Source organism: Stenella coeruleoalba (assembly GCF_951394435.1).
Source record: "Stenella coeruleoalba genome assembly, chromosome: 20".
In the NCBI taxonomy this organism is placed as follows: Eukaryota; Metazoa; Chordata; class Mammalia; order Artiodactyla; family Delphinidae; genus Stenella; species Stenella coeruleoalba.
In genome coordinates, this window is record NC_137166.1 from 28,244,451 (window position 1) to 28,258,538 (window position 14,088).

At 43.9% G+C, this 14,088-nt stretch overlaps 1 protein-coding gene across 1 annotated transcript in view; it reads right to left on the bottom strand.

Moving 5' to 3' along the window:
* The window catches only part of CES5A (carboxylesterase 5A), a 39,046-nt gene that overhangs the window by 8,434 nt on the left and 16,524 nt on the right, over positions 1-14,088 (bottom strand). The window contains 7 exon segments of the mRNA XM_079906269.1: positions 4,093-4,240; positions 7,195-7,263; positions 9,993-10,133; positions 11,477-11,581; positions 13,233-13,337; positions 13,794-13,804; positions 13,807-13,946. Coding sequence (XP_079762395.1) covers positions 4,093-4,240; positions 7,195-7,263; positions 9,993-10,133; positions 11,477-11,581; positions 13,233-13,337; positions 13,794-13,804; positions 13,807-13,946 — 719 coding nt within the window.

Here is a 14,088-nt window from a genome sequence, read left to right on the forward strand (position 1 = left end):
TGGCTCATGGGCCCAGTTGCTCCATGGCATGTGGGATCCTCCCAGACCAGGGCTCGAACCCGTGTCCCCTGCATTAGCAGGCATATTCTCAACTACTGTGCCACCAGGGAAGCCCTTTTTTGCTTTTTAATGTATGCACTTACAGCTATAAATTTCTCTCTAAGCACTGCTTTCACCATGCCCCATAAGTTTCAGAATCTTGTGGTTTTGTTTTCATTCATCTCAAAGTATGTTCTGATTTTCCCTGTGATTTCTTCTTTGACCTATTGATTATTTAAGAGTTTATTGTTAAAAACTATTTTGTAGCAAAGCACACTATCAACAAAATAATAAGGCAATCCACAGAATGGGAGAAAATGTTTGCAAATCATTTATCTGATAAAAGATTAATATATCTAGAGTATGTAAAGAACTCCTAAAACTCAGTAACAACAACACAAAAACCAGCTAAATTCAAAAATAGGCAAAGAACTTGAATAAACATTTCTCCAAAGAATATATACAAATGGGTAATAAGCACATGAAAAGATATTCGATATCAACATCACTAATTCTTAGGGAAATGCAAATCATAACCACAATAAGATACCATTTCACACCTATTACAATGGCTATTACTTAAAAATGATAATAACAAGTGTTGGTAAAAATGTGAAAAAAAAATGTGGAAAACTTGGAACCCTGTGCATTATAAATGCACAATGTAAAATGGTGCAGCCACTGTGGAAAACAATAGAACAGTTCCTCAAAAAATTAAACATAGAATAACCATATGATCCAGCAATTACACCTCTGGGTATGCACCCCAAGAAGTGAAAGCCACAACTTGAACTGATATTTGTATACCAATGTTCATGGAAGCATTATTCACAACAACCAAAGGTGGAAACAGCCCAAATGTCCACTGATGGCCGAAAGGATAAACAAAATGTGTTATATACATACCATAGAATATTATTCAGTCTTAGAAAAGAATGAAATTCTGATACATGATACAACATGGATGAACTTTAAAGGCATTACGCCAAGTGAATTAAGCCAGATACAGAAGGACAAATATTATATGATTCAACTTATATGAAGTGCCTAGAATAGTCAAATTCATAGAGACAGAAGGAGTGTGGAGTTATTTTTTAATGGGTACAGAGTTTCAATTTGGGATGATGAAAATGTTCTGGAGATGGATGGACAGTGGTATGGTTGCACAATAATGTGAATGAACTTTAATTCCACTGAACTGTACACTTAAAAATTATTAAAATGGTAAAAATTTTTGTTATGCATATTTTGCCACAATTTTCTAAACTATAAAAAAGTGCCATTTAATTTATAAACATTTGTGAATTCTCCAGATTTCCTTTCGTTATTGATTTCTAACTTCATTCCACTGTGGTTGGAAAAGACACTCTGTATGATTTACATCTTTTTAAAAGTTACTGAGACTTGTTTTGTGGTCCAGTATATGGTCTATAGCTGAGGATGTTCCATGTGTACTTGAGAAGAATATGCAATCTGCTGTTGTTAGGTGAAGTGTTCTTTATGTTTCTGTTTGATGTAGTTGGTTTATAGTATTGTTCACGTTTTGTATTTCCTTGTCTATCTTTTGTATAGTTGTTCTAGTATTGAAAGTGGGGTTGAAGTCTCCAACCATTAATGTAAAACTGTCTGTTTCTCCCTTTGATTCTGTCATTTTTTGCTTCATATATTTTGGGGCTCTGTTGTAAGGTACATCTGGGTTTTTAATTGCTATATCTTCTTGATGGATTCACTATTTTATCCTTATATAATGTGCTTCTCTGTCTCTTTTAGTCTGTAACAATTTCTCTGTAACTATTTAGCCTTAAAGTCTATTTTGTCTGATTTAAGTATTGCCACTACAACTCTCTTTTGGTTACTGTTTGCATGGAATGTATCTTTTGCCATCCTTTCACTTCCAACCTATTTGTATCTTTGATTCTAAAGAGAGTGTCTTGTAGAAAGCATATAGTTGGATTACTTTTTTTTAATCCATTCGTTCTGTAATCCCTGCATTCTGAGATCTTAAAGACAGTCTCTTCAGCAAGTGGCATTGAGAAAGCTGGATAGCCACATGTAAATCAAAGAAGTTAGAACACACCCTCACACCATACAAAAAAATAAACTCAAAATGGCTTAAAGATTTAAATATAAGACATGACACCATAAAACTTCTAGAAGACAACATAGGCAAAACATTCTCTGACATAAATTGAAACAATGTTTTCTTAGGTCAGTCTCCCAAGGGAATGGAAATAAAAGCAAAAATAAACGAATGGGACCTAATCAAATTTACAAGCTTTTGTACAGCAAAGGAAACCATAAACAAAACAAGAAGACTACCTATGGACTTGGATAAAATGTTTGCAAATGATGCGACTGACAAGGGCTTTATTTCCAAAATAAACAAACAGTTAATATAATTCAACAACAACAACAAAAAAAACAAACAACCCAATCAAAAAATGGGTAGAAGACCTAAATAGACATTTCTCCAAAAAGACATACTCATGGCCAACAGGCACATGAAAAGATGCTCAGCATCACTAATTATTAAAGAAATGCAAATCAAAACTACAATGGGATACCATTTCACACCGGTCAGAATGGCCATCATTAAAAAGTCTACAAATAACAAATGCTGGAAAGGGTGTGGAGAAAAGGGAACCCTCTTACACTGTTGGTGAGAATATAAGTTGGTGCAGCCACTATGGAAAACAGTATGGAATTTCCTCAAAAAACTAAAAATAGGTCTTCCCTGGTGGCGCAGTGGTTGAGAGTCTGCCTGCCGATGCAGGGGATGCGGGTTTGTGTCCCGGTCCTGGAGGATCCCACATGCCACGAAGCGGCTGGGCCCATGAACCATGGCCGCTGAGCCTGCGTGTCCGGAGCCTGTGCTCCACAACGGGAGAGGCCACAACAGTGAGAGGCACGTGTACCGCAAAAAAACAAAACAAAACAAAACCTAAAAATAAAGTTGGCATATGATCCAGCAATCCCACACCTGGGCTTATATCTGGACAAAACTATAATTCAAAAAGATACATGCACCCCTATGTTCATAGCAGCACTATTCACAATAGCCAAAACATGGAAACAATCTAAATGTCCATCGACAGATGAATGGATAAACAAGATGTAGGGGGTGTATATATATATATATATATATATATATATATATAAATACATATATATATATATATATATATTACTCAGCCATAAAAAGAATGAAATAATGCCATTTTCAGCAACATGAATGGACCTAGATATTATCATACTAAGTGAAGAAAGTCAGAAAGAGAAAGACAAATACCATATGAGATTCTACTTATATGTGGTATCTAAAATATGACAACAAATGAACTTATCTATGAAACAAACAGACTCAGACATAGAGAATAGACATGTGGTTGCCAAGTGGGAGGGGGGTGGGGAGGGATGGAGTGGGAGTTTGGGGTTAGCAGATGCAAACTATTATATATAGAACAGATAAACAACAAGGTCCTACTGTATAGCACAGGGAAGTATATTCAATATCCTGTGATAAACCATAATGGAAGAGAATATTAAAAAGAATATATATACACACATATATATATCTGAATCACTTTGCTGTACAGCAGAAATTTGCACAACTTTGTAAATCAACTACACTTCAATTTAAAAAATAAATAAAAATAAAAATTGTTTAAAAAGAAAGAAGGGCAGGTTTGCTTCCCCACGAGTAACCTTCTCTTTCTGATTGCTCCACTACTGCTTAGAGTTAAGATATTTGGGAAGACACTTCCGAAGAGGAAGGAAAGTGGGGTCCAGGCCCCAGAAAATATGGAGGGGTAGAACTTTCCTACATGGTCCTGAAGAAGGGGAAGGAATATAAACAACAAGGACTGATCAACATTCCTGAACTCTGAAAGGCAGGGGAACTGCAAAGGTCAGCATGCAGGGCTATATCCCAGACAGCCTTGGGAACTCCCTCTCATCAAAGGAACAGAAGGGCAGAGCAGGTAGACAGTCAGCAGGCAACAGGGATCCCTGCAGCCACCAGCCTTGCAGGAGGAGCGGTGCTAGGAGACTCACCTCTGTGATATTGAGCTGTGACCAGCTCAGGGATCACAAAGAACACATCTCCAAGCAAATCCAGGAAGCGATTTCGTATATCAATCAGAGAGTGTTTGTTGTAGAAATATTCATTAGCCACAAGGTATAAATACTGGACAGGGATGTGCTGTAAAACATCATGGTTGCAAGAGATCTAGGTCAACAGCAATAGCCAACACACAGCAACAACAGTCAAACATTTGCCTTTGCAGGCAAAATTCTAAGTGCTTTACATGCATTGTCTCATTTAATCCATGCGGTGACCCTATGATGCAAGTATCAAAATCAACCCCATTTGACAGGTGAGGGAACTGAGGTTTAGAGAGGTTAAGTGGTTTGTCCAAAGTGGTAGACCCATGATTCCTTCACAAGTCTATCTGCATCCAAATCTCATTCTCTAATCACAGTATGCACGCCTCTCTGAAATATTTCAGAAACAGCCACCCCTGGGCAGATCCGGCTAAGTTGTTTGTGCGGCCCAGTGCAAAGTGAAAAATGTGAGGTCCTTGTTCAAAAACTCTAAGAATTTCAAGGTAGCGACAACAGCACATTCAACCAAGTAAAGGACTCTTCTAAGCATGAGGCCCTTTGAACTACACAGGTTGCACACTCCTGAGGCTGGCCCTGCTCCTGGTACCAGTACTGTCTCCAGACCTTTATTCTTTGATCTAAGCGAGTTGGTCTCTTGGAGTTACCTCTTCTATGAAAAAAAAAATTGTTGTTTATTTATTGTTGTTGTTGTTCAACAACAATTGTTGTTCAGAGGATCACACAAGATACAAAAAGAAAAGCATGCTGCCTGGCACAGAGCAGGCCTTCAGTTCTGTTCTGAAACCCATTGCCAAGTCCTTTAACAGAGCATCCCGTGCTTTTTGTTTTTTTTTGTGGTACGTGGGCTTCTCACCATTGTGGCCTCTCCCGTTGCGGAGCACAGGCTCCAGACGCGCAGGCTCAGCGGCCATGGCTCACGGGCCCAGCCACTCTGCGGCATGTGGGATCTTCCCGGACCGGGGCACGAACCCACGTCCCCTGCATCGGCAGGTGGACTCTCAACCACTGCGCTACCAGGGAAGCCCCATCCCATGCTTTTTTGACCTGACACCAGGCTGCCCCCCAGTCTTCAGTCCTTCAATGTGGCCCCAGCACAAATGCCAGAGGATGGAAGGGAAACATCATAAAGGTTCAAGGTCTGCCACATTGGTGATGTTCTTGGGAGTCTGGTGCTCTGGGGAACACGGGGAAAAGTTACTGCACCTCAACCCCCTAACACTAAGACAGAGGCACAGCCCTTCGTAGGTTTCTTTGGGATTTGGAGGCAGCGTATACCACGCCAGGGAATGCTGCTGGGACACATTCACTGGGTCCTCTGAAGGCCGACTGCTTTTAATCAGGCCCAGAGCAAGTGAGGGCTCTGCAGCAGGTCCAGGTTCTGGTGCAAGTTCCCCTGCATGGCCCATAGGACCAGCAGACACCTTGGTGCTTGAGGTATCCAATGGGGGTACATATGCCATGTGGAGCCTCTGGCGAGCCCCAGCTGGGCAGTCACAGTGCAGATCCCTAGGGTTCTGGAGCAAAACTATGGCTTCTGCATGAGAAAACTACTTACCATTTGGAAAGTACTTCCTGCCTTGCTACTGGGAGGAAGAGAGACTGCATGCCTTTCTGGTCCTCCTGCAGCTTCCCACACACCCTACTTCTCACCTGCTGGGACCTAGCTCAAGATACCTTCTCCTCTTGAAATGCCCTCCTGCTCAAATGTTCCCCTTCGCTAAGGCCCAGATCAATGGCCTCCTCCTCCATGAGGCCATCTCCAATCCAGCCTGAGAAATTCCTCTGTCTAACATATTTTAAATATCTGAAATCTTCATCTCAACACTCATCACCAGACAACCAAGACTCACCAAACATCCCCTCTAAGCCTTAGTACCTGATGGATCCCTTGCCTTCAGTCTGGGCCACTCTGCAGCCATAGGGCTATTTCTAAAGTGGAAGTCAAAGCATGCTTCTCTTTTTCTGTTTCCAGCCCCCAGAATAAACTTTCTATTCCTTCCATAGCATGAAACAGCTGCCAGCATCCTCCCCTGCTGCAGCCAGCCTCTTCCACTGATCTCCTTACACTTCTCTGCTCCTAACTGGTCCTCTCAGCTCCTCTGGCTCCCCTGAGTCCTGCTCCTCCATTAACCAGACAAACTTAATTCATCCTCCAAAGCCTTCCTCCCCGAGGAAGCCACCTGCTCCCTCCTGCGGACACCACAGGGCCTCGAACACATCTCTGCTCTGGTGTGTACAGCACCGTACCAAAGTGCCCGGTCATGTCCATCCACCGTAACAGTCTCTAAGTCCCTCAAGTGCAGGGGGAGTGCCTGCTTATCACTGCACCTAGTGCCTCGGGAAGTTCTGGGGCATGTGGATGCATAAGAAACGTTTGTTCAATAAAAAATGAATGAAATGAATCTGCCACAAAATACACACTGAATAAATGTTTATGGAAAGAAGAAAGGAAGGAAGGAAAGAAATCCATCTCTATATCCTAGTGTCTAGGATAAATATGTCTCTATATCCCTAGTGCAGGGAGTGAGTGAGTAATGGTCCTTGGTATTGCTAGAACCTAGTACAGTGCCTGGCTGGTATGCAGGTATGTAGTGAATATGGGTCCCTAGTCCCAGGTGGTTTTCAGAATTCAGAGCTTTTCCGTTCGTAGACAGGTAATTCAGTACATATGCTGCATATTATGTGATATGTTCAGGGGTGGGGGGACGGGGCAGCACCCCAGCCCCCACATTAATATGCCCACAGAGAAACATATGGTGGGATAAAGTGAATGAACATATAGCAACAATAAAGACCAATGGCTACGTATCGGTCTAGGTCAATTTTGGCTGCCATGTGAGTTACAAGAAACCTTTGGGTTGTCAGTGTGATTTGGATGTTGAGATTGTGGATAAGGGATTGCAGAACTCTGCTTAGTAAAGATCTACTAAATGAACGAATGAGGAAGATCTGTACCCCCAGAGCTACCCCTGTGTGTGACCCAAGGAGGTTTGTGAAATGAATGGATCTTGGAGAGTCAGGCTCACTTACCAGGATTGAGTGTATCAACTGCAGGGCGAGGGACTTGTTGGAGCCCCCGAGGATCTCAGGAAACTCCTTCTGTGGAAAGAAGCAGGTGGCCCCTCTGTGAGCACAGCAGGTCATCAGAAGGGAAACTGGTCTCCCTGAGGGCCCAGACACCCGCCTTTCAGAGGGGAGGCTGGCAAGAGCAGGAACCCTTTCAGCCCCCAGGGGTCCATGTGTAAGGAGCTGCCTCAGTGGGTTGGTTGAGCAACGAAGTTCCTTCTCCTCACATTTGATAAGAGGCAGCCATTCCCTGTCATACCTGCAGTCTTGTGGGAGCTGAGTGGCTGCCCTGTGGAAGGCCATGTTATGGACTGAGTGCGTCCCCTACCAAATTCCTATGTTGAACACCCAGAATGTGACTGTATATGGAGAGAGGGTCTTTAAAGAGGTCTTTAAGCTAAAATGAGGACGGTAGGGTAGGCCCTAATCCAGTCCGATTGATGTCCTTATAAGAAGAGGAAATTTGGACGTGCAGAGACTCCAGGGGTGCGCACGCATAGGAAAGACCTTGTGAGGACACAGCAAGAAGGCGGCCACCCGCAAGCCAAGGAGGGCGGCCTCAGAGGAAACCAAACCTGCTAGCACCTTGATCTTGGACTTCTAGCCTCTAGAACATTGAGAAAATAAATTTCTGTCATTTAAGCCACTAGTCTGTGTTATTTTGTTATGGCAGCCCTAGGAAACTAATACAGGCCACCACTTGGCTTCAACAGCAAGTTAAAAGAGAGGTTGAAAATCTCAAAACTAGTGGTTTATTTACTGCTCTCTTTCTAAAGACCTCTGTCATTAGAGTCTCAGAAGCCAGCAGTTGTCAGGGGCAGGCAGCTTAGTGAGGCTGCAGAGAGGATGGTTAAAACCACAGGGGCTGCTTGGTACAGAGTAAGAGCTACGAGCAATTGTTTTTAAAATGACCCTTCCCTAGCCAATATCACAGCTTAAAAACATGAGGGGGCAGAAGTAGTATTCACTTGTCAAATGAATTTCTCTGGTATATTTTCTGCTGAAAGTCTTGGGGTAACGAGTCATGACAGATATTTAAACATATCTGTCTTCTCCCAGAGTCATTGAAATAATCCACAAGTACATTTTAACTACAAGAACCCTCTATGTACGTTCAGGAGCTAGGATTGGTTTTTGGAGATTTCCTATGGTCTCAAACAACCAGCAAAGGTCACACAGAATGACAGTACCCATGCAGCCTCTTGTGCATGCAGACCTGGGCACCAAGTTCTGGTCTCCCACTTGAATAATTCCAATATCTAACATTTACTGAGCACTTAGACTATATGCCAGGCTACCTGATGTGTACCTGTGAGGTGGGTAATAACATTAGCCCTATTTCATAGATGAGGGAACAGAGGTTCAGAGAGGTTAGGGAGCTCCCTAAAGGTCACACAGCAGATAAACAGAGAACTCAGCATTTACAGGCAGAGCCTAAATACACAAAATCTATACACTGCTGTCTCCTCTCTAGCTAAGAGTCACATTAGTCTCAGTTTCTTTAGCTGCAAAATGGGGATAATAATGCCTGTTTGCAAGTTGCACAGACAACATGCACTTGGCTTATGGAAGGCACTCAGTCACAGTGGTTATGGTGGCATGGCTATTATCAGTAGTGGCTGCCTTCCTTTTTCTAGCACAGATCCAGAAAGCATTAAAAGACCTAACTTAAGCCACAGCCTGTGACTCAGTTGCCTCATTTACAACGAGGGAAAAAATCCCCAACCCTATTTACCCCAAAACATTGCTCTATGTGTCAAATTAATAATTACCAGAACATGCCTTTAACAGCTCAGTGAACTCAGGGTTCTGATTCTGATTCTAACGTGTCACCAACTAGCCTTGTAACTCGACAAACTTCAGTATTTCATAACCGCACTTCCCCCAGCTTGCAAGGTAGAGGTTGGTCTGCAGAAATGAGCTTTGATATATTAAGAATTGAGCACTCTCCTCTTCTGAGGACAGACGAAAAGCTTATTTTGAAAGGGGAGGGTCTTCTCAAACTACAGGGTCAAGAAATCATGGCTCCTACTCAGCATTCAGGCCTCAGCTCAAATGATCCCTCCTCAGAGAAGCCTTTCCTGACCCCTGCTTCCCTCCCTAAAGAAGCCTCCTCTTCCCAGTCTATGTCCTTCCTAGCACTTAGACTCTCTGAAACCATCCTTTCACTCTTACATGTCACCCGTCTCTCCCCTTGAGAATGTAAGCTGGAAAAAAGCAGGAACCATGTGACTTGCTCACTGCCGAATGCTGGTTTTTTATGAGTGCAGGGCACAGAGTAAATGCTTGGTTCATACTTGTTGAATGAATGAAACAATTCAATAATTTTGCAACTTGCACTGCCTTAGAGAGCGTTCTTGGAAATCAAATACCAGAACCAAGGCTGGACATGAGAGTGTAAAGGACTGAAGTTTTCTAAACCTGTATGAGTTTCACCTTTGAGGTAGTAGCAGTGCTTATTTGAAACAATCATTTGTAATGTTTTGAACAAAGTTCAAATGGGTCCAATCCTCTCTTATTCTTTTGTAGAGTTGTTTCTTTAAACCTATACGAGGAGCAGGGTGGACACTTGCTACAGCTGCCCCCAATCCACAGTTCTCTTCCTTCAGAGAGAGGAAAGATGAGAAGTACACCCAAGCTGCGTACTTGGGTGATGGGCTCCAGCCCTCATAACTGGGTGAAATCTCTGGGAGTACCCAGTGTGAAGCAAACAGCTGCCTCACTGCTGAGGGAGCAGAAGGAGGCACAGCAGGAATTCTTACCATGGGCAGCAGGAAGCCACACTCGGGGTTATTGACTCCAATGATAGAAGGAACTGGCTTAAATGATTTTTGAGCCAATAGGTCTAAAGGGTCATGAGGAAAGAAAAAGCCATCAACCACTCGAGTGAAAGACTTGGTTTTCTGAAATAAGGAAGAAGAGAAAAATCGGCAGCTGTTTCTCTTCACAAAATCTGCTGTCCCCACACCCTAGCCGAGCTGGGCCAACCCACTATAGCAAAGGGCATTAAGAAGGGAAAAATAAGCCACTCTTGGCCAATCCCAACACATCAGTGCTGCCTGGCCAGCTCTGCCATTCATTTAGGCAAAGGGGCTCACCTTTTCTGGGCCTTAATTTCCTCATCTGCTAAATAGGGATAATAACAGTAATAACCTAAGAAATATAACACCCCTGCACAACGGTTCTCAGAGCATGGCTCCTGGACCAGCAGCGTCAGCATCGCCTGGGAACTTGTTAGAAATGCAAATTCTCATGTCCCATCCCAGACCTGCTGAATACAAAACTCTGGGGGGTGCAGCCCAGCAAACAGCCCTCCAGGTGAGTCTGATGCATGCTCAAGTGTGGAACCAGCAGCCAAATGCAATGGGCAGAGTGGTGAGGGGAGGGGATGGCCAGGGTAGTGTGGGTTGGTGTGAGCATCTTCCTGAGGCGTCTTCCTCAGCCCTGGGCCTTGGGTCTGGACGGATATTTCTTGGGTCTTAGGAAGCAACACCTGGCTCTATTCATGATTTCTTTTTAGGTCTCTGTTCTGCGACTGGGTGTAGAAGGGAGCACACAAGAGAGCTTTCACACTACACTGGGTCAAGAACTTATTACCCATTTCCTGGACCCTAGTAAAATTCACAGCAGATTCTCAATCCATGCCAAATAACTATCTAACAAATGTTAGAATCGAACAGGTAAGGACCTCATTCTCTCAAGGACTACCAGAGGGTCTCAAGATTGGAAGATTAGACATAAAAGATCATCCAGTCCAATGAATCATCCAGTGATTGAAATTTGTCAGCAGTCATGGAGACCCTGCTTGCATACCTACAGAGGTGGGTATCTCACTGCCTTCTAAAGGAGCCGGTCCTTTTTCAGACAGCTGAGTTTTTAGAAAGTTCTTGGTCATCTCAAGCCAAAATGGCTTCTCAGCTTCCAGCTCTTGATCTGGACTTTAGTTTCTAGTGGCCTGTGGAGCAACTGTGGTCTCTCTTCCCAGTGAGATGCCTTCAATGATATAGAGACAACCTTTGTATTTTGTTGGGTCTTATCCAAGCTAAGCAGCACCCTGGCTTGTCAATGTCCTTAAATTACCTATAAGGGTTCTATACGCCACATTGCTTTTTTACAGCCGTTATTATGAATCCCCAAACCCCATCTGTCCAAGTCCCAAATCAAACTAAATAAGAGAGTGGTAGGATTTGTCTACCACTCCATTCAAAGGGTAACACTGTCCCCAAACTCTCCCCTCCCTCTTCACCTTGTTGATGCTCAGCAACTCCTTGGAGGATTTTGCCCACAGGCACTGTAGCAGGGCCACGGAGTCTGACACGTTGCAAGCACAAATATCTGCAACCATCTGCAACTATTTCCAGAGAAGGAACAGGTCAGCGCATAGGACTGAAAGCCTCCAGGAAAATGAAAGTTGGAAAATGTCCTCAATCCAGCCCCAGGCTGGTGCTTTCTATATGAAGTCCACCCTGCTGCCTCTCCCCACCCCCATGTGCCCATAATGGAATGCACACACTGAGGACAGGTTGGCACTGCATCATCCTTATGCTCTTGCCTGACCCTCCTTGTCATCTTTAGCAATCACCAGAGCTGGATCGATCTCAGCTTATCAGCTCTGCTCCAGCCCCACCCCAGCCTGGAACATCTGAACATGCCCTGAGCATCCTTTTTCTATCTCTACACCAATCCCATTCATTCTTTGAGGCCCAAGTCCCATCTTTTCCAGGATATTCTTTTAGACGATTGCAGCCTCCATGAGCCCCTTCCTCTTCTAATCTCCTGTTACTCCAAGTGTCCTCACCTCCTCTACCCAGCTCTTCGCTAAACTCCTTCTTGCCCTGTCATTGGACTTCCCACATGTGTAGAACTTGTCCCTTGAGAGTGGTGGTCCTTACTCTTCTGGGAGTCACGGATGCTCTGAGAATCCAATGGAAGCTACAGACCTTCTCTCTGGAAAATGCACAAACATAGAGTCTCCATACAACTGTAGGAGTTCTAGGACCACCTCTCCAACTCTCCATGGATTCCAGGTTAAAAATCCTTGCCATAAAAAGGTTATAGTCTTCTCAAGGTAGTATATGTCTTCTCCACTTATAAACCCATGGGTCTTAAAATAGAACAGGGAAAACAATGAACACTCAATATGTGTGTGGCGAATGCACAAACTAAAAAAAGCTTGATATTTCATGTTACCAAAATCAATATTCCCTGTGTATTGAGGGTATTTTTTTTTTTTACCATATTATAACTCCATGTTCCCACTCTTGGTGTAAGTTGTTATTTTCTACAAGGTGTTTAAGAAAATGCACCACTAAAGTGAATAATACCCAGGAGATGGCTCCACAGTCCAGGGCTTAATTAATATTCATTGAATGAATCAGCTCATTCGTGAACTCATTCATTCAGCAAACATTTATAATCACCTAATATACACCAGACATTATGCTGGGACATGAAAGATATAGAGACCTTGGTCTCTAGGTCCTCTTATCTGGTACAGCACTAAGACAAGATGATAGATGACAAATATCTAGGGCATATGCCTCACTTCCCCCTCACAATCTCATGCCAGACAGCATTTATCAGTCACAGCATTATTTCACACTGAGCTGGAAACAACCTCAGAATCTTTCTTAACATAGTACTCTAGGTGGAGTAGATTTAGTACAGGAGAAAAGCCGTACATAATACAGAGGACTGAATTATATATCACAAGCAAAGAGTAATGGATAAGATGTAAGAACTATTACACATATGCTTATACACACACACACATGCACACACACATACACAGTCATGCACACCAGCAGTAGTGAATTGCATACCTGGACCCATCTCCTATTGAACCAGCCCTTCCATGGAGCAACAAGGGTCACCTTGGGCCAACATCAGATCCTTTGGTCATGGTCAGTAAGGACAGCCAAGCACATGGTCTATGGACACCTGAGCACATTTCTCTCCTGACCAAGGAGAGGAAGCTGGAGAAGAGTTAACAATATACCTACATCATCATTCCTCTCGTAATCAGGGGCCTTCAGGTAAGGGATGATGGCCACCCCACTCTCCATGATGGCTCTGTGGAATAAGCCTTTGGCCATGGGGGACAGAATCTGGAGAGAGAACACAGGAGACCCAGGAAAAGTTATTCAGGGGGCTCCCCACCTATCACACACAAAACCCAGCCCTTCTTTAAAGAAAACTTCACAGGAAGCCTTCTTAAGAGCTCTAAACTTAGAGGGGAAAAAGTCCTGGTTTGGGGGTTTCAAGGACTAGCTGCGAAGGTTTGGGCAAGTTTTCTAACCTCTCCGAGCCCCAGGTTCCTCATGAACTTGGAGGTCAAGCATTCTGCCATGGGAGTGCTAGCTCCTTCACCCCCCGTCCTTGAAATGAGACTGAGCCCCTAACTCACGATGTATTTGTGAGGCTCGAGGGAGGCAATGTGTTTATAAGTGTTTGTTCAACATGAAAGCAGCCATTAGACGTGTATGACTCCTTGTCCTCATTTTTGTCACCTCAAAAATGAGGTGACACCGAGGTTCCTTCAAGTCCCAAAGAGAAGAACTCACAAGGCTGGAACACTTATAGCTCCTGCTGACTCGCTGAACATGGTCACGCAGTGTGGGTCCCCACCAAAGAACCCGATGTTCTCCTGGACCCAGGTCAGGGCAGCCACCTGGTCCATGAAGGCCCAGTTCCCCACTGCGCGCTTGTCCCCTGTGCTGTGGACAAGAGGCAGGGTGAGAATGCTCAGTTGGCCGTTGTCTGCTTCTCACAGCCCAGGGAGTGGGTTGCAGAGGCCGTGGGCTGGTGTCAGGGCATCGCCACCTCAGCTGGAAAGGAGCTGAGAGTCAGAGACCTGGG